The sequence below is a fragment of the Heloderma suspectum genome, chromosome 7 (genome assembly GCF_057233095.1).
Source record: "Heloderma suspectum isolate Gila_16-S chromosome 7, 16-S_ref, whole genome shotgun sequence".
Classification (NCBI taxonomy): domain Eukaryota; kingdom Metazoa; phylum Chordata; class Lepidosauria; order Squamata; family Helodermatidae; genus Heloderma; species Heloderma suspectum.
In genome coordinates, this window is record NC_139464.1 from 13,448,271 (window position 1) to 13,475,812 (window position 27,542).

General features: G+C 45.3%; 1 protein-coding gene across 26 annotated transcripts in view; it reads left to right on the forward strand.

The window, feature by feature from the left end:
- The window catches only part of CELF2 (CUGBP Elav-like family member 2), a 684,791-nt gene that overhangs the window by 484,666 nt on the left and 172,583 nt on the right, over positions 1 to 27,542 (forward strand). For all 26 annotated transcript variants that reach the window (XM_084809113.1, XM_084809111.1, XM_084809117.1 and 23 more), the window contains one exon: positions 8,894 to 9,090. In XM_084809113.1, the coding sequence (XP_084665239.1) occupies positions 8,913 to 9,090 (178 nt within the window). In that variant the 5' untranslated portion in view covers positions 8,894 to 8,912. The remainder of the gene's footprint in view (positions 1 to 8,893; positions 9,091 to 27,542) is intronic.

A 27,542-nucleotide genomic window follows, 5' to 3' on the forward strand; every position in this document is an offset into this window, starting at 1 on the left:
GCTCATTGGAAGGACAGATACTGAAGGTGAAGCTCAAATATTTTGGCCACCTAATGCGAAGAGAAAACTCCCTGGAAAAGACCCTGATGCTGGGAAAGACTGAAGGCAAAAGGAGAAGGGGATGGCAGAGGATGAGATGGCTAGATAGCATCACCGATGCAATGAATATGAACTTGAGCACGCTCCGGGAGAGAGCACAGGACAGGAAGGCCTGGCATGCTATGGTCCATGGGGTCATGAAGAGTCGGACACGACTAAACGACTGAACAACAACAAAAAGAGAGAAAAAGCTAAAGCTAGGATTAACAATCCTGTTAATGCATTATCCGTTCCCCTCCACACATAATACATACAGCACTATAGTCTTCCTCTCTCTAAGTCATCGCATCAGTTCTCTGTTGCACTCCGCATCAGTGTCAAACCTCTAATCCTTTCAAAGCTCTGCATCTCTCTGACCACACGTCCATTCCAGAACCATTAACAAAATGTGATGTTGCCATTAACTTCAGCAAGATGCATCTTCTGCACCATATCCATGCCCTTGCCTGCTCTTCTTAACACCTTTTGTTCTGCACAAGCGCATTTGTCATTTGTCTCTTTTTGTCACTTGTTCCTGTTCCTGCTGCCTGACTCATGCAGTGGAGGCTGGTGGCTCCAATGTCAGTGGGGCAGTGAATCCGCTCCGGGTTTCAGTCAGAACCAGTCAGAACTCTAAAGGAGCTCTCCAAGTTGGGAACTTCTTTGGAGTTCTGACTGCTTCTGACTGAAACCTGGAGCGGATTCACCACCCCCTGACATCAGAGCCACCAGCCTCCACCGCTCTCATGTGTCTCCTCATAAAACTGGAACTTTTCTCCTCTGTTTTTCAAGCCAGTTCCCTTTTTCCTTTTATGACCCTGCACCTTGCACTCTCCTTAGGCTAAGTGGAACAGAAGTGTGAGTCTGTAATAAGGAGAAATAGAAAGCAGAGTCCTCTTCTCGCTGAGACTGTAGTGCAAGCCTGACCTGGAAGCTTTAATGAGGGTAAGGTCTCATTGCATGGTCTTGTCAGGGCTGAGCCATAGGCAGCTCTCAGAGGTAATCCAGGAAGCAGGAGCCAGGAAGCAGGAGCTGAGCCAGGGCTGAGGAACAGAACCAGGAGTCAGAGCCAAAATACACACCAAAGCACACCAGAGTCAGGAGTACCATGGCCACTCAACCAGTCCTGGAATGTCCATCCAGCAGTGTAGCAGGGAGCCAGCCTTGCCCTGGAGTGCCTAGTCAGGCAGCTGCTGGTGCCAAGGTTCGGAATGGCAACATCTGGCAGGAGGGGCACACTGGTGGCTGCATGGCAGGAGGGGCTGAGAAAGGTGTCAGCAGGAACCTTGTCTCATCGTAGGGCTGGCCCGGGTGACTTGTAGAACACTCCAGGGGAAATGGCTACAGAGTATGTTTCCTCATGATGAGAGAGAGCATAGGAGGCTTTTGCTATTCTTGTGAGATCTGTTTTCTGATTTGCAAATATACACGCTGAGCATAGAAATACACAGCATCCAGACAGGCAGTGCTAGACTTCAAAGCTGCATCACTTGCCCACAAAAGCAAACAGTATCTACGTGGCTTTTTTCCACCTGGTTACATGAAAAACTCAGACTTTTTCCCTCTTTCATAGTACTGCCTGAATTCCAGTTCCCAACGGTTTCTCTCCAGCCTCCGCCCAAAGATGTAGATGTGCCATAGCTAGTAGCCACCAATCACTGATGCTCATTAAAATAATCTTCTAGTCATCAAGAGCTATCGAGCAAACATCTTCAGCTAGCACTAGATATATTAATTGACCATTAGCAAGCCATCGGGTTAGACAAAAGATGGTCTTCCCTTCACTTGACACAGGGCAAGGGCATATCTATTAGGGCATTATTCCTTCCCTCGGGAAGCTTGCAGATACAAGATTGGATTATTCAAAGCACACTGCAGCGATTGTTGCTGTTGCTGAATTCATGCTTCATGCACCCCTGTGCGAGGATGCTCCAACTCTTGCTGCTTTTAAGGGTCGGACAGCTGAATCCATTGCCCTTTTCAAACGGGGAGTCCTCCATACACCCTCCTCTTAATGCCAGGAAAAACGGGATGCATTTGGACAGTGAGATGTTGCCATGCCATGGCCACCAGGGAGGGGTATTGCTGGTGTGGTTACATCCCACATAATCCACCCATCTCACATAATTCCTGTACCCAAATCTTATCAGAGTGGCATGGGATGCAACCATGGGGAAGAAGAAGTCCCAAGGAATCAGTAACCACGATGCTCCGGTGTTGTATAAAGTGGGCCCATGTCACTGTAACATAGGGGTGTACAGTGTGGGGAGTCCGTTCCTGTGGGGAATCTGTGGTGGGGGAGGCAATCCATTCCTCCCCCCCCCCCGGAATCCTCCAGAGTGGCTCCACTCCATGAGGATTCTGGGCGAGGGGGGGGACTGGCTTGGAGGATGCTTACCTTCCCTCCTGCTGGCCATATCCATTCGCCTCCTCCCTGCCGATCACCATGTCTTTTTTTTTTTTTAAGGTGATTGGCAGGATGTGCCCATAGACTTATATGGAAAATAGAGCCATGAATCTTGTGTATAAGCCTATGGACACATAGACTTACATGCAAGATTCATGGCTCTATTTGCGTCTAAGTCTATGGGCACATCCTGCCAATGGCCTTTTTTTTTTTTAAGACATGGTGATCAGCAGGGAGGAGGCGAACGGATCTGGCTGGCAAGAAGCAACCTAGTGCCGTTCCACCTCCAGTCGTCCTAGAGTGGAGGTAAGTGGTCCCAATCCGCTGCAGGATTCCAAAGAATCCAGCCTCATTTGAATCCACAGTGGATTTCTCTGACATCCCTACTGTAACATCCAAAGCTAGGGTCTTCTGCAGAGGTAGGAAACATGGTGCCTGCAGTCACCAATGTACCCCTGGACACCTTTCTTGGCACCTGCCAAGATTCTCTATCCCTCCCAGTTTTTAAAAAATTATCCAATTTTCTTACTGGCAGCCAGAATCACTTCTAAGCAAAGTGACGGCATCCCATCGCTGCCATCTTTGTACCCCATGAATGGCTCTGGGCTACATGTAGAGATGTCAGAGAAATCTGCAACAGAACCAAATGAGTTCAGATTTTCATGAATCCAACCTGCAGATTCCACAGCAGACCAGCTTTTCGCCCTGTTGGGTGGATTCTGCGGACTTGCAGACCGGTTTTCTAACTTTCCCAAATTTTGCACGAATTTTGTCATAGAAAAATATGCAAACTAAAAAAACCTGGTGAAAAATGTACATTTCCCACATAGGCTAAAGATTGAAAGTGCACATTTTCATGGAATTTGCACATTTTCACATGTGCAAATTTGCACAAATGTGAATTTGCACAAATTTGGAAGCCAAAAAAGTCCAATTCCATCAGTGGGTGGATGACAGAACAAAAGGCACCTGACAATCCACGAAACACAGACGGAATGGATTTTACACAACCCGTACATCCCTAGCTACATGATGGAGCTTCGAGACATTCTTAGGAAATGAAGATGGCAGGCAGCTGCAGACCAATGTTTTCCTCTACAGCACACCTAGCCAAGAAGGAAAAGAAGGGGGGAAAGAAAAAGGTTCTAAAACCCATGGGTTCAAAAGAATTGTTTAGTGTGCCATCGCTCAGATCTCACCTCTGCCTTGTATGCAGTCATTACTCACACCTCCCATTGCAGCCATTGTGTGGTGGTGCCCACGGCAGTTTCTCACATTTCCAACTGTGCTCAGGGCCCATACAGGTTGTCTTAGTCCTGGTCTGGTAAGTCAAACTGCACAGATAAATAGCTGGTTACTGTAGAACATACTGAAATAGCCCCCCGCCTTTGGTCTCACAGTGGGGACCCGCCCCCCCCTACACATACAGATTGCACCAGCCTCCCATCCCATTAAGGCTTTGAGCAGTGGGAAGCAGTTTAAAAGCAACTGTAAAAATAAACTTTACCACATGCTTCATGCCATTGTTGGAATAGCTGGAATATAAAAGAGCAACTGAGTTTGATCCATGGAAAAAGGAGGAGCATTTCTTCTGCCTGCAGGATGAGGTAGAGAAGAATGGAAGGAGGAGTCAAAAGGTTTCTGTTGGATGCATGCAGAAGCAGGAATGGGGCGCAGGGCTCTTGCCTAAAGCAGCCTCTTTGCTGAGACCCAGGATCAAGTTCACAGCATCCCTAAAAGGATGTCTGGAGTGTCTTCCTTTTCCTTTTTCCAGCCATGATCCAAGGGACCCAAGAGAAAGTGGGAGGCAGCATTGGTAATTGAAATATATCCCAGTGGCAGAATGAGCCAAGGTTAGGCATGTTGCAGAACCGGTGATCAAACCTTTCATCATCAGTTTTGAAATGTGCCTTTGATGTCATCTTCCCTCCCTTCAGGACCTGGGAGGACTACGAAAAGTTAATTGAGGCATATTAATGTGTTCAGGTGTGCTTATGCTTCAGAAGAGATGAAGCAGAGAGGCCTAAATAATTTCTCTTTGCACAAGTTTGTAGCCTTGAGGCAAAGAATGTACACACGGTCTTCCAATGTTCAATTTGTTCCTCCTTTGTGACTCAAGCCCATCATCTTGCCTTTTGTCTGTGGACTTTAAGCTCTGAATGATGGAGATGTATGGGGACAATCGATTCACTTGAGGCAACCCTGACCCCCATAACAGGAGTTTCCTGCAACTGACCTGCCCGCCCCCCTCCACATCAACAGACCTCCTGTGAGCTGCGTGGGCTTAAATACTCTCTTTAAGAACTTGACTCAATCAGCTCCTCACTGTGTTTACTTTCTCCTGGCCAATTTGAAAAGATTCTGTTTTTCTCCTACACCAAATTCAGGAGGGGTTTACATTCATGTAGGTGGATGAACTCTGCAGTTGATCAGAGTTTAAAATGTATCTGCAGATAAAATTGAGAGGGCAAATGAAGGGGAAGGTGAGATTTACAAAAAAAATTAAGTGAAATCTCCTTTTAGAAACGTCTCCTTTTAAGTGAAATCAAATGTTTTAGAAGTGATAGATTTGCTCTCTCTGAACAAAGGAAATAATGTGGCCCCTCTGGACTTGTGTTGGTTTTGCAAGGGAAGTGAGAACAACTCTAGGCCCTGCATACCATAACAAATACCTCCTCTCTGGCCCCACAGATCAGAAGAGGAGAACTTATTCCTTCTGTCTTGGATGTGAGATTCTTTGGAACTGAGCAGGGCCTTATTTGTGGTGGGGGCCACCCTGTGGAGTTCCTCCCTAAGGTTATCAATCAACTGACTTCCATGTAGGGGTGGGCAACCCCCCCCATGCCCTACTTGGGTGCCGCTCACCAGACTCGTGACACTTGCCCGTCCCTGGCGGGCGCACAGGACAAGCCACCAGACAGTCCACAGGTGTCCAGCGAGAGCTTGCGTTCCCACTTTTTTGTGAGCTATCGCTTTGGATAAAACCCCAGGTGTAGCCATTCAAGGAAATTGTGATTTGTACAAAATTGCAGCTGTAAATAATGCAATTTGTGCAACATTGCAGGTATAAATGGTCTAATGGTCAGGCAAGCTCAGGAATCTGCGAGCTGGCGTCCAGGAAGCCAAACTAGAGAAAACCCGCCAAGCTCCACCGCCAAACTGGATTCTTCTGACGTCCCTCCTTCCATGCTTCCTTTCCACCTATGGGGGGTAAAATCCTTATAAACAAACCCTTTTTCTGGGTACAAAATTACTAGCGCTGTTTCTGTTTTAGTTCATCCTTATGATTCTATATAGGGCCGTGGTGGCTTAGTGGTTAAGACGCTGAACTGCAGACTGGAAGGTCGGCAGGACAGCAGTTCAAGACCCGAGTGCTGCCTGACAGAGTGAGCTCCCATCTCCAGTCCCAGCTCCTGCCAACCTAGCAGTTCAGAGCAAGAAATTTGAAGTAGATAAATAGGTACTGCTTCGGCGGGAAAGGTAACAGCGTTCTGTGCACCTCGGTGTTCAGTCATGCCAGCCACATGACCATGGAAGCGTCTTCGGACAGCGCTGGCTCTTCGGCTTAGAAATAGAGATGAGCACCACACCCTAGAGTCGGACATGACTGGTTGGGGACACCTCTATCTCTCTATGATTCTATATGGTATTGTACGCTAGGCTAGCTAGCCCAATCATTTTGGTGCCTGAGCCTGAAAATGCAAAGGATGCCCATAACCACATACGCGCACACACGCACGCACACAGAGAGAGAGAGAGCAGAGCTCATCAGGATGTTCTCCTATGTAAACATGGCTGAAATGAATGTGGAACTATTCTTATGCAGCTTCTGTTGATTACACTGGGGCTTGCAAAAGGAAACGTCCTCCAACAAACTGTGTCCCAAGGGAGAGATCTGGCTGTCCCCTATTCTGCCCCACAAAACTGTTCTTGGATGTGCCCACTTTTTCATCTTCCCTCATGGTAGGGTTTCATAGGCCTCTGTTTTTATATGTTTTATGAGACGTTATAATCTTTTGTACAGCAATAGACGCTGTCAGGGTTCCTCCATTGACCTGGACTCGTTGAGCAACTCCTTAAGGATCTCTTGCTTGCCTCCTTAAGAGTCCCACCTTCCTTCTTTTACCTTCCCCTTTCCAGTAATGTGGGGTTTTTAGGCTATAGACATGGGTGATCGACGCTCTAGTCACAGGGTTGTTTAACTACAACAGTTTACAGGCAAATTAAAGCAAGCAAATCACAACTAAAGGTATTTAGTTATACAAATCTGTGTCCTCCTTTGACCACTTTTTGGTGATACATTTTCACTTTGTTGGCTGTGTGTAAGTGGAGACCCTAGGTGGAGCACAGCATCTTCCCATTTGCATTTTTATTTTAAATGTAGACAACTTATCGGCACAGGGTCAGCCTTATTATGCCCCAAGGTGAAGCAAGCTGCTTCAGGTGGAAGAATTTAGGAGGACAGAGGAAAGCAGGAATTGTTGTCTGAATGATGCAGCAAGATTGTTTGAAGCTGGTGGAGAAACTTTTTCAGCATAAGGGCTAAATTCAGGGCTGGATTCCGTTTAGGAGAAGCTCTCTGGGACTACATTCCAGTGGTGGTTGGGGCTGAAGACAAGGGGGCAGGGCCAAAGGCAAAATTTTAAAATATTTTTAAAGCGCCAGCATGTTTTCTCCTAAAGCTCTGACTGCCAGCAAATAAGCCTTAAGTAGGGATGGCACAGGCACCTGATTCCACCTGAGAATCTGGCAGAACCCCCGCTGCACACACACCCGAGCCCTGCTCACTGAGCCCCTGCACCTGGTCACCCCCTGCCCGTGCTTGTCGAGCTCCGCAGTTGCCATTTTTTGAAAAATAAAATGGTGATCGCAAAAATGTACGTATTTGCATATGTGCAAAAATGTGCGTTTTTGTGAATGTGCATATTTGTGTATGTGCAAAAAGGCACCTTTTGCAAAAATGTGCATTTTGTGCATGCAGAAAAAATGTGCATTTTTGTGCATAAGCAAATATGAGCATTTTTGCAATCGTCTTTTTTTTTTTTTAATGGCGGCCGTGGACCTCGATGATGCTGCCATGGTGAGGGGCTCTAGCCCAATTCGGAGATTGGTGAGCGGGGCCAGGGGCTGGGCAGGCACCCAAAGAACTTGGATGGGGGTGGGTTTGCAGCACATCCCTAGCCTTAAGAGAGGCATTTAAACCTTTCACAATGGGAAAAAATACACAAAACCCATGAACCCACCAAGCAATAGGTGGTCACAGAAAAGGATGTAGGACCAAGGAAGGGGGAATGGCCCTCTGGTTTAAAGTGCTGGCCTTAGTGAGCGGGGGTGGAGGTATCTGGGCTCCCCTTCAGGCAGTAAAATGTCTTGGGCCAGCAAGGAAGCTGCATTTTCCATTTTGACATGCATAGTGATGGGTCTGTGCAGTCTGCAAGTTCATGGAAGGCATATTGCATTACTCATCAAATGTCCCACCAGATGCTTTGCATTCCTTTCACAGGACTTTCTGTATTTCACATCAAAACCCACTTGCACCGGGGGTGTGGGGAGAAGCAACACCCAGTTCTCACTCTTAGGGGAAAGACATCCATATGCTGCAGTTCTGCTTTGCAGAAAGTAGTGTAATTGTGCCATAGCCCCCGTACTTCTTGAAATGGCCTTTTCTTTTGAGACTCGCAAGCAGGGCTTTGTGACTTCAGATTGCCGCCCTCTATGCATGTGATGGATTCAAACAGCAGCTTGCTGAGAATAGCTGTCAGAGAATAACATAACGACAAATGTTCATTGTTGTTTGCTCATGGCAATAACATGGTATTTTGTAGGGATATACAGACTGTGTAAACTTCGCTCTCTATCTGTGTTTCATGGGTCATCAGGTGCTTTTTGTTCCATCCTCCGCTCACAGATGGATTCGGATTGTGAGTTTTTTTGTCATGTGGGAAAATACACAAATAATTATGTAAGAGGTTTCGTAACAATTTACATAATTTACCTTAGTACGTAACATTCAGCGTAGTGTCCCCCATTCCATTCAACTTTTCATCAGGAGAAATCTGTGTATTTTTCTACGAATAAATATGTGAAAAATTGAGGGAAAGTAAAAAAAAAATCCAGAAGTCCCTAGACTCTGCATAGCCTGAGGGGGTCACTCTGCAGTGGATTCCGCAGGTCAGATCCTTAGAAATCCAAGCTCATTTTAGTCTGCCTCAGATTTCTCCAGCATCCCTAGTATTTTGTTGATGGTTACAGTTAATCATTCTGGAAGGGTTAGTTGTGCTCTCTTTACCACTCTCTTGCCTATTCCTTTCCTTGTCTTTCTTTTTTGCTGGTCACAAATGGCATCATTTCAAAAATGTTCCCTCTGACAACAATCTCCTTTCCTCCCCCACCCCTCTTGTTCTGTAGTAACGGCACAGCTAACAAGATGAATGGAGCTTTGGATCACTCAGACCAACCAGACCCAGATGCCATTAAGATGTTTGTCGGACAGATTCCCCGTTCGTGGTCAGAAAAAGAGCTAAAAGAACTTTTTGAGCCTTACGGAGCTGTCTACCAGATCAATGTTCTCCGAGATCGGAGTCAGAACCCTCCCCAAAGCAAAGGTATGGCAATATTAACACAGTGAGGTTCAGATGGGGTTTTCTGGTGAGTCAGGGAGGGGACACCTCTACAATTAAAACCCTGTTGCTTGTCTTCAGTGTTTCCGAGGGTGGTTGTATCATGGGAGTGTTTGGATGCTTGCTGCCATATGGAATCATCCAGCAGGGTTTGGAGAACAGTTAACACTTGCTAATTTGTAGTTTTGAATTTCTGTGGTGTACGAAAGGGGAGGCAGGATTGAGGCTTGGATTGTGCAAACACAATGCAAAGAAGATGCTTCTTACAGAAACAGTGGATGGTCCTGTGGAACCTCGATCACTAACACATTTATAATGGGGTAGAGTTGTTGTTGCTTTTTAATATGCAAGTGCTTGCTTCATCAGGGTACATGTTGGGGACAATAAGAATGTTGGATATTCTGTTGAAGAGGTGATTACTAACCAAAAGGTATGAAACCCTGAACAGTCACAACCCCATGGTCAGCCTATGAAAAATTGGTTTCCCCCTTGACTTCTTAGGGCTGTTCCTCACATTGTACAGGCACAAACTCAGGTGTGTACACTCATTAGACAATTATAGCCAATCCAGGCTGTCTAACAAGTGTAACTACAGGATGCATGTTTTCCCAAACACCTGTTTTTCCACACTCATATTTTACAGTTTACACTATAGAGTACACTTTAAAAAACATAGGTGTCCACTTAATATGTGTAATGCAGCATTCCCCAACCTACTGCTCTCCACATGAGTTAGACTACAACTCCCATCATCCCCCAGCAGCTGGGGATAATGGAAGTCATAGTACAGCATGTCTGGGCGCTGGGTTTGGGGAAGCTAGTGTTATGTGGGATGAGATTCTTCCTTAGCCCTAATGGTGGGAATTAGCCCAGCGGTCCAGAAAGAACAAGGGTGGCCTTGACTGCAGCGATGAGATGTGAAAGTCCCACATGTTTCAACCAAGTGTGAAGGAAGAATTAGTGACTTGCGCTTCCTGCCCCCTTTCCCATAATGTCTGAAGCCACTCAGGCTTGCTCTTAATGGTAGCACCAGTACGGCGGCAGCTTGTAAGTATATTTTACTTCTTCCTGGCTGCCCAGCTTTCATGTGTCTACTGAATGAAACAGACATTGTTCTGTTTGCAAATTAATAAGCATTTATAGCGTGCATTTAACATACGTTATCTCAATTATCTTTACAAGAACCTAGTAATATAGACCAGACTTGTTATTTCTATATTGCCGGCGGAGAAGGTGAGGTTGAGAGAACAGTGGCTTGTCTTGGGCTACTAAGGCTGTAATCCTACAGATACATTTTCCTGGAGGTAAGCCCTGTTGAATTCAAGGGTCTTACTTCAGGAGTAGGCATGCATAGGATTGCATTATTACTATATTTATGGCTGAAATGAAATTTGAGCTTGGGACTTCCTTAGTGGCATCAGACCCTTTGCAGTGTAGGTCTTCCCTCATTGGCAAAATAAAATCTGGGACATACCACAAATGGAGAAGCTGATTTACCAGTTATCAGCTACAACGGGATTCCAAAAAAATGGATACATTTCTGGAACTGTTTTCCTTGAATTTAGTTTGCATTCTTGGCATTCTTGCTAAGCTACCTAGCAGTTCAAAGGACTTACATGTTCCTTCCTGATTTTTAAGATAATGGTGGAGACTGTGATGCAATGTAATAGATGCTTTTTTATAAAACAGAAAGACATTTGTGATTGATTACCAGTCTCCTTAGTTGTTTTGTTGTTGTTGTTGTATACTAATTCCTCTTCCTCACCTCCAAATATTGTAAAAAAAAATCTTAATTAAAAATAGAGCTATTTAAAATAAAGTTTGCTGTAGGTGACATGGGTGGAGCCAATGATATGGCTACTTCATGTGCTCTTGTTACCTTCCCAGGATATTGGGATGAGGCTGGTGTGGGAAGGAGCCATAGAGGGAGCTCCTCCATTGTAATCTGGGGGTTCAGATATTACTGGAGTGGTGTGGAAAGGATGCACTCAGCGGGAGGTCCCACCTTGCAAAGGCTGGATTGGAAGGCACCCGAAGTCCTGGCAATACCATGTCACCTTTTGTTGTGTGTTTGGGACACTTCCTGTCAGGAACGTTTAATAGGTGGTTCCAGGAGAATGATGGAAGGGTCTGTATTTGGACCCTTTAATGCAGGAGTGGGCAACTTCGGGAGGTCTGAGGGCCATTTTCCATCCCGGGGGGGGGGGACTGTGGGCTGCACTCCTCCCACTGCAGATCCAAAATGCGGTGGTGGGGGCCAAATGTGGCCTGCTGGCTATTTGTCGCCCACCCTGTTTAATGGGTATCCAAAATACCTAAGCTTCAGTTCTCTTACCCGCCTACTCAGCACACTTCAATATCTGAACTTCAATGTCAGATGTTTTCATAGCAAAAGAAATATCTTGGATTAGAAACACCTGCCCTCTTAGCAGAATGCCTTTCCACTGTATATTCTTTTTATTCCTCTAATGTGACTCAAGAGACAGTCTTGAGAAGTCAGGAGACTGGATTTACTGTAGTCCAGCCAGGCTGCTATGGATGAGCAAACGCTAAATTGTTTTAGATCATTCATATGCTAAATGAAGAGGCTGGTTCTATTTAAAAAATCAGATTTCCTGACTCATAGGAATACTTTCCCTCTAATCAGGAAATAGTCTGAGAAGTCGTACTGAGCTAAAATGGGGCAATTTTCATAAAATCCCCCCCCCCAAAAAGCACTCCCCATTTTGGCAGTCTCTTGCAGGATGGTATGAAAGGAGGGGGAGGGTTTGTCCATTGTGAAAACTGTCCATTACGTGGGGGGAGATGTCAGGGGGGAGGGGGAATGCATTCCTGTTTCTGTGGCAACTACAGCAATGCTCCTTGACTTTTTAAGTGGCACTAGTGGCCAATGAAATCAACAATCCACTGTAACAGGACTGGGGGTGTCTGTCTGATTACCTCAGTGATGGGGTTTTATTCCTCCTTCCCCTCTCTCCCTATTCAGAATAGAGACGGAGGGGATGCGAAGGCTTTTTTGTGCTCAGTAATGTCAGCACACAGACAGATCTGATTGGCTATATGGTGTGGTGACATCATTATGTGATCCCTGATTGGTTGGGATCTGATTGTGAGGAAGACGAAGCACCATGGGGGAAACCCCCGAAAGCAGATGCCAAAATGGACAGTGATGAGTCAAAGAACAGGCACAACAAAGGAAAGATGTGAGTGGACATGCTGGTCCAGAAAAGCCCCAGTTTTTGCCAAAAATGTTTCTCCATGAAAGTTCAGTTAGAGTCATCTAATGTGCAGATCAGCCAAATGTTCAAAGATTTCAGGGCATAGGTGGGAGTGGGGGGCTTCCAAAGATCAGGAGGGGTGGCGTTTGTGGGCAGACATTTGGGAGGAAAGTTATTAAGTAAGCTTACAGTAATATGAGGTGGTGCAAGGGCTTTTAATCCATTTGTTCTTGCATTTTAAAAAAAGCAACTCAGAGCAGGTTTTACATTAAAAGAAGAAAGAATGGATTAAAAGCCCATGCACCACTTCAGGACTATAGCTTTATTCAGTATCCACACACACCAGAAAGTCACTTTCACCCCCACCTGCCAGTTGCCTAATCCCACCTCCTTTTGTTGGAAGGAGAAGTCTAACGAAGAAGGTGAGGGGATCTTTGCTCAGCCCTAACTGCAGCCCTCCCCTTCATGGATCACTGCCTTGTTGTGTCGAAGGGGCTTGCGTAACTCAGTGAAGCCATAAGCTATGCCATGCAGGGCCACCCAAGACGGACAGGTCATGGCAGAGAGTTCTGACAAAATGTGGTCCACTGGAGAAGGAAATGGCATCCTACTCCAGTATTCCTGCCAAGATAATCCCATGGAACGTATCACAAGGCTAAAAGATATGACGCCGGAAGATGAGCCCCTCAGGTCGGAAGGTGTCCAATATACTACTGGGGAAGAGCAGAGGGAATTTCCAAGTAGCGCCAGAAAGAGTGAAGCGGCTGGGCCAAAGCCGAAAGGACACTCAGCTGTGGATGTGTCTGGTGGTGAAAAGAAACTCCAATGCTGTAAAGAACAATATTGTTTAGGAACCTGGAATGTCAGATCAATGAATCAAGGTAAGCTGGAGGTGGTCAAACATGAGATGGCAAGATTGAACATCGACATCTTGGGAATCAGCGAACTAAAATGGACAGGCATGGGTGAATTTAATTCAGGTGACCATCATATCTACTACTGTGGAAAAAATCCCTTAGAAGAAATGGAGTAGCACTCATAGTCAACAAAAGGGTGGGAAAAGCAGTACTGGGGTACAATCTTAAAAATGATAAAATGATCTCAGTACGAATCCAAGGCAAACCATTCAACATCACAGTAATTCAAGTCTATGCCCCAACCACTGATGCCGAAGAAGCTGAGGTTGATCGGTTCTATGAAGACCTACAACACCTTCTAGAACTAACACCAAAAAAAGATGTCCTCTTCATCATAGGGGATTGGAATGCTAAAGTAGGAAGTCAAGAAATCACCGGGATAACAGGCAGGCATGGCCTTGGTTTACAAAATGAAGCAGGACAAAAGCTAATAGAGTTTTGCCAAGAGAACACGCTGATCATAGCAAACACTCATTTCCAACAGCACAAGAGACGACTCTACACATGGACATCTCCAGATGGTCAATATCGAAATCAGATTGATTATGTCCTTTGCAGCCAAAGATGGAGAAGCTCCATACAGTCAGTAAAAACAAGACCTGGAGCTGACTGTGGCTCAGATCATGAGCTTCTTGTTGCAAAATTTAGGCTTAAATTGAAGAACATAGGGAAAACCACTAAACCATTCAGGTATGACCTAAATCATATCCCTTATGAATATACAGTGGAGGTGAGGAATAGATTTCAGGGATTAGACCTGATAGACAGAGTGCCTGAGGAACTATGGATGGAGGTCCGTAACATTGTTCAGGAGGCAGCAACGAAATCCATCCCAAAGAAAAAGAAATGCAAGAAAGCCAAGTGGCTGTCTGATGAGGCTTTACAAGTAGCTGAGGAAAGAAGGGAAGTGAAAAGCAAGGGAGAAAGGGGAAGATATATCCAACTGAATGCAGAGTTCCAGAGAATAGCAAGGAGAGACAAGAAGGCCTTCTTAAATGAACAATGCAAAGAAATGGAGGAAAACAACAGAATGAGAAAGACTAAAGATCTCTTCAAGAAAATTGGAGATCTCAAGGGAACGTTTTGTGCAAAGACGGGCATGATAAAGGACAAAGAAGGCAGGGACCTAACAGAAGCAGATGAGATTAAGAAGAGGTGGAAAGAATACACAGAAGAACTATACAGGAAAGATCTGAATGTCCCTGATAGCCATGATAGTGCGGTCACTGAACTTGAGCCAGACATCCTCGAGAGTGAAGTCAAGTGGGCCTTAGGAAGCATTAGTAACAACAAAGCCAGCGGAGATAACAGTATTCCAGCTGAGCTATTTAAAATCCTAAAAGATGATGCTGTTAAAGTGCTGCATTCAATATGCCAACAAATTTGGAACACTCAACAGTGGCCGCAAGACTGGAAAAGGTCAGTTTACATTCCAATTCCAAAGAAGGGCAACGCCAAAGAGTATTCAAACTACCGCACAATTGTGCTCATTTCACATGCCAGCAAGGTGATGCTCAAAATCCTACAAGCTAGGCTTCAGCAGTATGCGAACCGAGAACTACCGGAAGTACAAGCTGGGTTTCGAAGAGGCAGAGGAACTAGAGATCAAATCGCCAAAGTTTGCTGGATCATGGAGAAAGCAAGAGAATTCCAGAAAAATGTCTATTTCTGCTTCATTGACTACACTAAAGCCTTTGATTGTGTGGATCACAACAAACTGTGGCAAATTCTTAAAGTGATGGGAGTACCAAACCACCTTACCTGTCTCCTGAGAAACCTGTACGAGGGTCAAGAAGCAACAGTAAGAACCAGACATGGAACAACTGAGTGGCTCAAAATTGGGAAAGGAGTACGACAAGGCTGCATATTGTCACCCTGCTTATTTAACTTATATGCAGAGTGCATCATGAGAAACGCCGGGTTGGATGAATCACAGGTCGGAATTAAGATTGCCAGGAGAATTATCAACAACCTCCGATATGCAGACGATACCACCCTAATGGCAGAAAGCGAAGAGGATCTAAAGAGCCTCTTGTTGAGGGTGAAAGAGGAGAGTGCAAAAGCTGGTTTGAAACTCAACATTTAAAAACGAAGATCATGGCATCTGGCCCCATCACTTCCTGGCATATCGAAGGGGAAGAAATGGAAGCAGTGACAGATTTTACTTTCTTGGGCTCCAAGATCACTGCAGACGGTGACTGTAGCCATGAAATTAAAAGACACTTGCTCCTTGGGAGGAAAACGATGGCAAACCTAGACAGCATAGTAAGAAGCAGAGACATCACCTTGCCGACAAAGGTCCGTCTAATCAATGCTATGGTTTTCCCAGTAGTAATGTATGGCTGTGAGAGCTGGACTATAAGGAAGGCTGAGCGCCGAAGAATTGATGCTTTCGAACTGTTTTGCTGGAGAAGACTCTTACGAGTCCCCTGGACTGCAAGGAGGTCCATTCAGTCCATCCTAAAGGAAATCAACCCTGAGTGCTCCACCGAAAGTGGAGCCACCAGCCTCCACTGGGAACTGCATCCCAGGCCAGAAGTATCAAGTATATGTGTTAAGAAGTTAATCATAAATTTAGTAATTGCGGAAGGGTCATAATAGCCTGATATTGGGAAAAAAACATAGTCCCTATGGTAGATGAATAGTGGATGAAGGTTCTGGAAATTGCTATGGTGGGTAAACTGACAGATATAGTATATGACTGGTCTGATTATGGGAATCAAGTAAATTTCTTTGTTAAATGGCAGATTTTTTTTTTTGTGGGGAGGTTGTGGAATAATTATGACTTGGTAAGATTGGACACATTTGTATTTGGAAGATAATGGAAATGAATTGTGATTTGTACGTATCCATGTATATTTCTCTGAATTTTAAAAGTTTGGGGCAATCTGAATATTGAAAAAATGAGAAAAAATATATTGGAGAAATGAGAGAATGGAATTGACAGATTCATCTGTCCCTATGCGTGGACAAACGAAGTGTGTCCCAACAAGGAGAGATCTCTTTGAGCCATTTGTGAAGCTTCAGCCGGAGCTTCTTACAGCTCCTGTCAAAAACAACTGAGGGCTCCCGCTTTCTCCTCTGCTGACATTACCAACTGCCTTCTCTACCCTCTAACTACAAATGTCCTACTTCACTTGTTTGCCTGACTTCTCAGTGCACCTGCCAATTCTGAGTGGCAGGAGCTGAAGGCAGAAGCAAAGAACGTTTTATCTGGAAAAAAGGCTGGCAGGGGAGTCCACCATTTTGCAGCCCTAATTCCTGCAATCAGAACAAATTTTGCAAATAGGATATATGTCAAAATTGAACTTCATGATTTATAAACTTTTTAATGGTGATCTGAAAGGCAATTTTCATTATTCCGACATTTCTTTTCAGGTGTGGTGTTTTTGTTGTTGTTGTTGTTGGTTGTTGGTTGTTGTTTTGCTTTTAAGATCCCTTTTGTAGATATTGTTTTGCAGAATTTAGACTTTCATAACTGTTTTGTTGCCTGTTTTATAAAGAGAAGAAACTTAGGGAGCAATCCTATGGCTTCTAGACAGTGGCTAGATGGCCATAGAATATCTGGTTTGCCAGGAACTGACCTCGGAGCCCGCACTCCAAGGTCAGTTCCTGGAGAACCAACCTTCCCCCTTTCCATGCTGCCTTGCAGGCAGTGTGGAACAGCCCCGTGCTCTGCACTCACAAGAGGAGTGTGGAGTGGCCAAAACTTAAACATGTGGGGGGGGGGCTAGGGATGTCAGTCACCTGGAAATCCAGCCATCTGGGGGCTCCCTGGCCTTCTGCTGTGCTCCTGTTTTGGCTTGCTTTTGCAAGTTGAGACACGCAGTTCCCCCCAAGTTCCAGGGACTTTTAATGCATTTCTTTTTGTCTCGGCTGTAAGTTACACAAATAGAGATTTGCACAAAACACGGCTGCAAATGGCAGAGATTTGCATGATTTGTGCATATTTTGGCTATAAATTGTGCAAATTTGCTTAATTTGTGCAAATTCCGGCTGCAAGTTTCCACAAATTACGCGAATTCATGCAATTTTTAGCCAAAATTTGTGCAGATTTTTTTTACTCAAAAAAACAGAAACAAAAAAAAATTCCACCATCTCGCCCAACTCATTGTGCACCGAGTCAGACCAGCCGGTGGAAGATGGAATACAGTCCAAGGGGCCAAACTGACAAAAGCTTGTCAGCCACCACCCCTAGCCAGATTCCCCCAACATCCCTAGTTTGGGCTATTCTTTCTAGCAAAAAGGCATTGCAACCTTCTTCTTCAAGGCATCCCAGCAATATAGGAGTTAAGTACTATACCTTCACAATGTTCAAGCATGGGAGGGGGCTTTAAAGTGAGCATTGGATTCCATCTCAGCTGCACCTTGCCTATGTCATAATTGCCAAGGCACAATATTGATTGTCGACTTATTAAAACCAAATGCACATATTTGCACAAAAGAGAATGTGCAAAACAAACTGAGACCTGTTGAGTCAAGGTTTTTCTTTTATTACCCTTGTCCTTCATTCATGCTTGGCTAACCACATTCTCTGTACCTGTCTGTGTAGAAACAGTAAAGGGAATAGACAAGATGATGTTTCTTTCCTTTCTTTTTTTTAAATGGATAAACTTGTATTGGCGTTTGATCATCTTAGATCTCTTCATGCTAGGTTCTTTCTGTTTGGTAGCTCTTATTCTTTGGAACAAACAAGACAACACCTCTTTCTACCTAGGGCTTGCCTTTCCCATTCTGTGATCCCACAGTTTGAACATTGTATGCTTGTGGCTGAGCCTGTGTGATGTCACAGAATATTCTGAACCATGATTCCTACTAACCCCCAAAGTTACGTAATTGCTAAAATGTATACCTAAATCAGTGCATCTGCAACCAAGGAAGCAGAATGTGGATTATGGTAGGGGAAAACCTAGGGACTGGGAAAATATGGCTGGATGATAGAGAGGGGACTGGGGAGAGGGTGAGCTTGTGAAGCACAGGTGTTATGAGCTTGGCAGCTGCTGGGGAAGGGAGGCTAAGGAAGTAGGAGCAAGATGAGGAAAACCTCTGGGTACCACACTTGAAGAAGGATGCAGACAAACTGGAGAGGGTTCAGAGGAGGGCAACGAAGATGATCAGGGGACTGGAAACAAAGCCCTCTGACTCTGAGGAGAGACTGAAAGAACTGGGCATGTTTAGCCTTGAGAAGAGAAGGCTGAGGGGAGATATGATAGCACTCTTCAAGTACTTGAAAGGTTGTCACAGAGAGGAAGGCCAGGATCTCTTCTCGATCATCCCAGACTGCAGGACACGAAATCATGGGCTCAAGTTACAGGAAGCCAGATTCTGGCTGAACATCAGGAAAAGCTTCCTGACTTGTTAGAGCAATTTGACAATGGAACCAATTCCCTTTGGAGGTGGTGGGCTCTCCCATGCTGGAGGCATTCAAGATGAGGCTGGACATCTGTCCAGGATGCTCTGACTTGGATTCCTGCAGTGAGCAGGGGGTTGGACTCGAGGGTCTTATAGGCCCCTTCCAACCCTACTATTCTATGATTCTGTGATTCTATGAAAACCCATAAGGTGCCAAACATCTCAGATGATGGACTCTAGCAGCAGACCCAGCTGCCTTATTCTCTGTGCGGACCTCCCTTCCCATATGCTTCAGTGTCATCACTGCTGAGGGCCAGAGGGTGGAATTGCAGTTGGCTTAAGGAGCCAAAGGGGCTTCACTTGCTCATATGAAGCTTCTAATTGTGCCCTGGCTCTTGAGGCAAAGCAGCACACTGCTCAAGTAGAGGCCAAGCTGCTCTCAAAGCCTGCCTTCTCTCCCTTTACCCACATACTTGCTGGACTGCCTGCCTGGTTGTTCCCTGGGAACATAGGAAGCCATCTAAATCAGTATTGAGTGGCAGTGGCTCTCCGAAATGTCTGGAAGGCACCAGGTTGGGGTGGGCTGCTATGGACTTACAGAATCCCTGACAACGCCTTACATAGGCTCTAGGGACTGGATGATTTTGGTAGCAAGGATGCAGGGGCAGAAGAGCCAATGGAATGGACCATCCAATGCGCATAGGGCACTTCCTAAAATAGCATCATGCTAGATCCTAAGGTGATCATGCTGAGCTCTAGCAATGAGGGGTGCAGCCACCTGCATCTGAATAAGCACTAATGGCTTCGCCTCTCCTGGCACCTTAGTGCTAGATGTTGCAAGCCTCTTCATCACTACAGCAGTTAAAAAGAATCCCACTCCATGTTCCACAGAAGTGAATGCAATTAAATTCAGCTTAAATGGTACAACCGTAGCCCAACTGAGTTGTGGACTGGGTTGCCTGGGTGCCGGCATTTAAGCATTTGAGAAGGGGGCTTGAATAGTAATGTGTGTGATTTTCTCCCAGTGCAAAAATGGTAGGAAGCATTGCATAAAGGTGAGCCATAAATGTTTTTCATCATCTGCCCCATTCCAAAACAGCATTTGTTTGCCTGTTTAAAACAAAAATGTGGGATGTTTGCAAAGAGGATTTTGGGAAACTTGGAAGGTGCACAAAACTGTGGGCTTAATAAATCTGCAGGTTCCCGCAGCATCACACAGAAATAGAAGCCCCCCCCCCTCTCTCTCTCTCACACACACACACACACAGGAGCTAGGAGTTTTGGGATCTTTGTCCTCTGTCCCATGGTGAGCCACCCATGGCTACAGATCAAAAGGTCCTCTGGATTGTGACATAATCCAGAGTGATGACTCTACCAACCCAGGCAGCCCATTGGTTTCCTTTGACCTGGCTGGGCTATAAAAGCTTCAAGGTCAGGCCTGGCCTTCTCATGGGAGCCAACAACATTGTCTAGACTGAGTGAGGGCAGACTTCAGGGTTGGAGACCTGAAGGAGCACCTCCTCCCCTATATTTTTGCCCGATGGCTAAGATCATCTTCAGAGGATCTTCTCTGGATGCCACTGCCCACAATGGTGTGATGGGTGGCTACCAGGGAAAGGGCTTTTTCTGTAGTAGCCCCCCATCTGTAGAATGCCCTCCCAGAGAGATCCACGTGGTGACTTCATTGTATAGATTTAGACACCAGGCTAAGGCTTTCATCTTCCAGCAGGCATTTTAATATGTTCTGTTTTGGTCTTCTTATTAATTTTGCTGGTGGTCCTTTAATGTTTTTAATATTTTTAATCTTTAATATTGTATTATTTTTATACTTTTATTGTTATATTTTTGTTTGGTTATGTTGGAGGTGGTGGTTTTAGGATTGGTGGTTTTAGGATTGTAAATTGCCCTGAGGGCATTTGCCAGTTGGGCAATATACAAATCTAACAAATAAATACTTTGCGTCCACCAACTGGAATCTAACATAAGATCCACCAGCTGGAGCCAGATGCAAAACAAACATACAGCGAGGATGAAAGACAAGGGTGCCTCTGAGCAGCTCCAAAGCGCAAGGATTAGTTCTGAGTACCAGCAGTGAAATGAGCTCCCAAAAATCCATTCCTGTTTACCTCAGTAATCCAATTTAGTGGGTGGGGAGTCATTTTGTTGTTGTTAAGGTCAAACAACTGGGAGTCGGAATCCTTGCTGATCTACTGCAATTCACCCAGAGTTCTACCTACTAGGGCTGTGCATGGATCCCACGATCCACCTCGGAGGCTGCTTCGGGGCTTCCAAGGTGGGCCTGATTCACTTTGTGCTGATTCAGGGGGGCCCAACCCGCTTTGGCCTCCAGAACTGAAATGAGATTTGGACATCTGAATCCCAGTCCCCCCTGACATGCTGCCCAGCCCCCAGCTCCTTACCTGGGCCCCTGGATGCATGCTGCCAGCCATCTTGTTGTTCACAGGGAGGGAACCATTTTTAAAATGGGGGCTCCCTCTATTTCTCGAAATAGATCCTGCAGGAATCTATTTCTGGAAATAGATTCCCCCCCTCACCCCAGAAAAACAAGACAGCTGCCGGCACACATCCAGAGGACCCTGGTAAGGAGCTGGGGACTGGGCAGCAGCGGTAGTGGCATGGCTGGGCTGGGCTGGACTTCCAAAACGGTGGCTGCGCCTCTACCTTCCCAACCATTTGCTCCTATTGGTAGTACATGCCCTGGTCTCCTCTCGTTTAGACTACTGTAATGCGCTCTACGTGGGGTTACCCTTGAAGATGGTTCGGAAGCTGCAGCTGGTACAGAATGCGGCGGCTCGCCTGATTAAAGGCAGCCACCAGTGAGATCACATCACTGCGGTGCTGAAGGAGTTGCACTGGTTACCAGTTGTTTTCCAGGCCAAATTCAAGGTGTTGGCATTGACCTTTAAAACCCTATATGGTTCCAGCCCAGCCTATCTTAAGGAGCACCTCCAGCAACACCAGACAGGCCACTTAACAAGATCAGCCTTGGATGGCCTTCTGTCTGTCCCATCAGCCCCGACAGCTAGATTGGTGGGGACAAGGGAGAGGGCCTTCTCTGTGGTGGCCCCCACTCTTTGGAACTCCCTCCCTAGGGAGCTCTGCCATGCCCTCTCTTTAATGAGCTTCTGCCAGGCATTAAAAACGTGGTTGTTTAGGCAGGCATTTGGAGTGGGTTAGGGTATTTTTAGAAAAATGATGTTTTTACTGTGGAATTTTATGTTTTAAACTGTTTTATTATATATTCTGTACATCAGCCAGATGGGTGATTAATAAATTTAATAAATAAACAAACAAATCATGCTAACACACCTATGTGCTTTGGAGCATCCCAACCAGCTTCATGCCACTTCATGCCCTCTCCGCCTCACCTTGGAGGTGGCCAGAAGTACCCTGCTTCAACTCGAATCTTGGGCTTCGGGCCAAAGCAGTGCACAGCCCTACTACCTACCCTTGGTCTAGATCTGGTTCTGGAAAAGGCTTGCTCCATTGCTTGTCCAGTCACTTGCTAGATTTTTGTTCAGGCCGCATTCCAAAGGACTTGGCATCTACCTTGCACTCCACTCCACCAGCTCCCTAAGACTCAGCATCACAACACCCACTGACTGATGGAGTTGGAAACCAGGTAGATCAGGAAGAGAGAATTGGAGTAAGGAGAGGTTGCAGGTCAGGCTGGTGATTGGAGCTGTACAGCAATTGGAATTGGAGATCAATACTATTTCACTCTCTTGGTAAATGACTTTTGTAAGAAAGTACCACTAATGCGTAATGTAGGGTTATGGATAAAACAAGACGGGTTGCAGAGGGGAAGAATCTGTGAGATGCGTAGAAAAGTGTTCACCTTAGCACTGGATAGAAATGACCTTTGAAGGGAGGGGTGAGAATAAATTTGAGGTTTCGAGTCCAAGGATGCGTTGAAGATGTTCTTCAGATTAGGGAGCCACAGATGTCACCAAAAGACACAGCTAGGCTAGAATAATGTATGGTGTGAGTTGAAACGTATTCAGGACTAGGCATTTTGAAGCTCCAAGAAGAGAACGACACACACAATAGCACACTTTTTTCAGACCACATTCATCCTGCTGTACCCAGCATTTGGATCCATGCTATAGGAAACAGGGCGAGGGGGTGGGGGGAGTAAATCACATAAAAGGTCTATAGGTGAGCAGGCCTGAATCTGGCAAGGTTAACCTGTAATGTGAAAGACACAAGGCGGTTTGCTATAAAAGGTCTTAGGGTAGCTGCTTTAAGAAGGCTCAGGCTGGGAGAAGATACAGGCTTGTACTTGCCTTGATATGGGAGGGGGAAATAAGAGTGAACTTCTGCAACATCCAGAAGCACACAGAGAGCAGAGAAATGGATGCCTGTGTGCTCTTTCAATTATTTTTTAAACTTCCCCTTATGATAGCGAAACAGCAGCAGTTTGTAAGATTCTCCTTTCCATGAAATGTTAGGTTTCTAGCATTGTGGGGCACTTTTTTATATAGAAGAGTATTGAGTCATGTGAGCCTCCACCTGCACTCAAAGTGATACAGCCCAGACACAGGTTTCTTGCCTTAAACTGGCAACAGTCTGGCACAAGCTGACCCACCACTGGTCCTGAAACGCTGCAAATGCTGGTGCAGTGATTGCATACCCTTTGCATAGTGGCTGGGGACTGGCAAGTCAGACGAATGTGTAATTTCTCTCAGCCTTAGTCCCCTAATTATACCATTTACACCTCCGATTTTGTAAGTCGCTGTATTTATGGTCACCATGTTGCACAAAATGGCGATTTCTGTAAAAGGCTTACCCACACTTTTATGCAAAATGGCAGCTCGCAGACAAGTGGGATGCCATGAGCTCTCGCCGGATGCTCGCGGACCATCCGGCGGCTTGCCCCACATGCCCACCAGGGTCACACAAGCAGTGAGAATCTGGCAGGTGGTATGCGGGGTGGGTGCAGGGGAGTTCACCCATTCCTATTGAAATGTACCTTGTAAAGGTGGTCATAATTTTGTGTTGCGGATAGCATTGCATGGTTGCACGTAAAAATAAGCATGCAGCTGGGAGTCCACCATTGCCCAGTCAGGTGAGTCTGTTATACATCGAGGCAATGTGCTATGAAAGCACAGCCTAGATCTCTAAGGTTAAGCATGCTGAGAAGTGTATTTCTAGCGAAAACAATGAGAAATTTCTCAGTGAGAAATTACTTCTAAGCAACGATGCTCAGGATGTTGATCTTGCCTCCCACTCAGTAAAACCTGAACTAAAGTGGTGGTTCTAGTGCTGGGCTGAAGGTTCTCCAAAAAGATCTTTTAGTCAAATGTGTGTGTGGGGGGGTCCTCTTTGCTTTCCACATTTTTGTGGCAAGCGGAAGCAGTAGCAGCTCCCCTTGGTGGCTGCCTGCCTTCAGTCACCCCCCCAAGCCCAATTTGTGTGATTATTCAGTAGAGTTTTATGGGAAAATCATGGCCAGAAGCTTCCAAAAGGAGTTGCTGGCACTGCCCACACTGCTAAGCCCCCCCCCCCCCCGCAAGTCTTTTGCCCAAATTGGCTTCCCTATCCCCAATCACTGTCCCTCCCCATTTTCACCACGTGCGAGTGGGATGTGAAAACTGGGCGGGGTGTGTGTTTGGCTCAGGCATAGCTGGCTGAGACAGGCAGAAGGTAATGTACACAAAAGAAAATGTTTGTCTGGGTCATTTTCCTAGGGTGGACACTGAGCTGAAGGGCTTTTCGTGCTCCAAGGGAAATGGTAGCTCCATCTGAAGAACAATGGATGCCCATGTGAAAAAAGATGAAGGCCATGATGCAGGTCACCAAAATGAATAGCTCAGGCCCAGTCCTGGCCCTACCCCTTTCCCCAGCCACCAACTGTTAGCTTGGAAAAAAGGAGGGTAAGGGGAGACACGACAGAGGTCTACAAAATTATGCGTGTTGTGGAGAATGTCAATAGGGAGACATTTTTCTCCCTCTCTCAAAATACTAGAACCCAAAGGGGTCATCCCATGAAACTGATTGGTGGGAGATTCAGGGCAGGTAAAAGGAAGGACTTCTTCACACAGCACAGAGTTAAACTATGGAATTCACTACCTCCGGTACTAGAGGCAGTGAGCCTATGTTCACCAGTTGCTGGGGAACATGGGTGGGAGGGTGCTGTAGTGTTCATGTCCTGCTCGTGGGCTCCTGGCCGACAGCTGGTTGGCCACTGTGTGAAGCTGTGAACAGAATGCTGGACTAGATGGACCCTTGGTCTGGTTCAGCACAGCTCTTCTTATGTTCTTATGATTTCCCGGCTTTTGAGAAGGTTTTTTTCCCCCACTCTAAAAAGTTGAGATGCCTTAGGCTTAGTGACTGCCAGTAAGAGTTTTAAAGTAAAATAAGCTTGTACTCATGATATTTTGTCCTCAACCCTTTTGCCTTTGCACTACCCCACCACTGGAATGTGGCCCCTGAGAGCTCCTCCATGACTGAATTTGGCCCTTGCGCTGGAATACGTTCCCCGTCCCTGGCCTAATGGGTTAACAGACGTGTCTAGAAGCTATGGAGTGATGTCAGAGTACCAGACTGAAGGCCACTCCTTTAACCACTTTTCACTCCCCACAGAGAAGAGGGATGTATGAGAATTTTGTTTCTGTTCACAACTCATGCAAACATATCCTGTTCACAATCCCAAACACAAACGCAAGCAGGAATGCTTTTTTTCCGGAAATGTTGACAAATTCCCAAATTTGTGATTGCGCTCAGAGAATTTGTACTTTGCCAAAATGTGTACTTTGAAATGCACATTAAAAAAAAAAGCCTGAGTTTTCACGATTTCGTCCATGAGAGGAAAATGCACACTTTTGAAAAATATGCACAGAAATGTGCTCTTTTCAGTCCGAAATGTGCCATTTTCCTGTTCAGGCGAGCTGAAAAAGAGGTAATGTAAATGGGAGTAAGTTAAAATGAGCTTCGAAGTGATTTTTGGAGAACTTGAAAACCACTCCCATTCCTAACTGAGTGGTAGAGCTTCGAATAGTCGTCATGACTTGCTCCTACATATAAAGACACTGTCGAGTTCTGTAGATTATTGAAGCAAATGTTGTGCCACCCCAGGTCCATGGCCTAGAAGACTCTGTTTCTCTTACCTGCTTTCTCCTGCAAACTTCTCTTACTGCTTGCCCCAGTTGTCACCTGTCATCCACTCAGCTAGGGCCAGCAAAGCTTCAGAAGATGTTGCTGTTGTAGCCTGTTAAATATTAGTTTGAGTTTTGAGAAGTTTGTTCTGGATGGTACCTGGGGAAGAAAATGGCACCTGGCCTGGGGAAAGATGGCACCTGGGAAAAGAAAAGAGGGGAAGTACAGTAGAAGGAGAAGATAACCAGTTATGGCTGAGAATGGACCTGGAGATAAAGTGTTCCTTGGGAAATACTGGATTTTTTTTTTTTTCTTATGGAGGAAGGGGCAGACACAAAAAGTCCTAGTGCCTGCTGGGCCCAGCTGGCCAAACCCAAACAGACCCCATGATGGATGTGATAACATTTAAAGGGTGTGTGTATGTCAGTAGACACACAGAGTTGGATCCAGACTTAGTCATAGTTACAGCAGACCCATTGAAATCCATCCCAAGGTAAATGTGCGCCTACAAACTGAAGTTGGCTAAGGATCCCTGGTATGTACTACAACACATTTACTGACATAGCACTTCCCTTCAAGTGGTATGGGGCTCAGCATAGGGTCCCATGGTAAAGTCGATGCATACACTGCTCATTGGGAAGGGACCACTGCTCAGTGGTAGAGCACGTGGTTTGCATGGACAAGGTCCCAGGTTCAATCCAGCTAAAAGGATCTCAGATATGAGTTTGGAGTTCTACAATCAACAAATGTGTACAAACATGCATATGTATGGGGAAAGTGCACACAAAAATACACATATTTGTGAAAATAACATTAAATTGATTTGTATTAGGAAAATTGCTTGCAAAAATGTGGATTTTAGACAAAACTGCAGACAAAAAAATATGCATTAGGAGAAGTGTGCACAAAAGAACTACGAATTTTCATATGAACTTCTTTCTGAACTTTTTTGGTTGGGATGAACCAAATTTAAGACTGGAAAAATGAGAAACTGAGAGAATCTGAAATTGACAGATTTGCCCATCCCTAAATGTGGCCCAAGGAGGAGAAAAGAGTTCTGGGTGTTGGAGCAAATTGTATGCTTTGAGCAATCCAAGGTCCTGCAATTCCAGCCTGACCCTGCATCCTGAGGTGTTCATTGTTCCCTGTGGACTCCCACTTCTTGTCCAGATGGGACACCACTGATCTTTGCACAAAACCGTTTATTCATAACCCATTAATCATGAATGAGAAGTTCTTCAAGGAACTGGGTCATCTTTTTAAAAAAGAATTCATTGAGGGGAAAGAGCGCATAAATTTAAAACAGAACATTTCCATTAGGTTGCTCCAGCTTCCCCCTGCACCTCATTATTGCCTAATCTATGCCCATGAGTATGAAGTTTTAAGTGGGATGTGTGTCAGTCTTTGACATCGTAGATTAAACCCGGTGGAGCATAAATGTATGATTATTTGAAAGGAGAGAGAACTAGGAGAGTCTGCTGTCTCATACACTATGGCTTTGGTTTTAAATAACTGATATTATTTAGAGTGTGGCAGTGTCTTATACAAAAATAAAATTAACTATAAAGTGAAGGGTATTTGTTTGTATAATAAGCTTCTCCTTAGCAGAATTAACACGGAATGACTTATATTTGAAAGAATAAATGAACTGTAAATTGCATTGGAAAGTGCAGGATGGCATATTTCAGTTACGTTCCTTTTAATGAGCCCACCCAATTAGTAATCTCTAGGACAGATACCATAGATCCATGATTAAAATTTTAATTACTTTTAAGTCATAAAGCAGAGATGCAAACAATTGTACATGGTAATTTAAAACAAACACCAATCG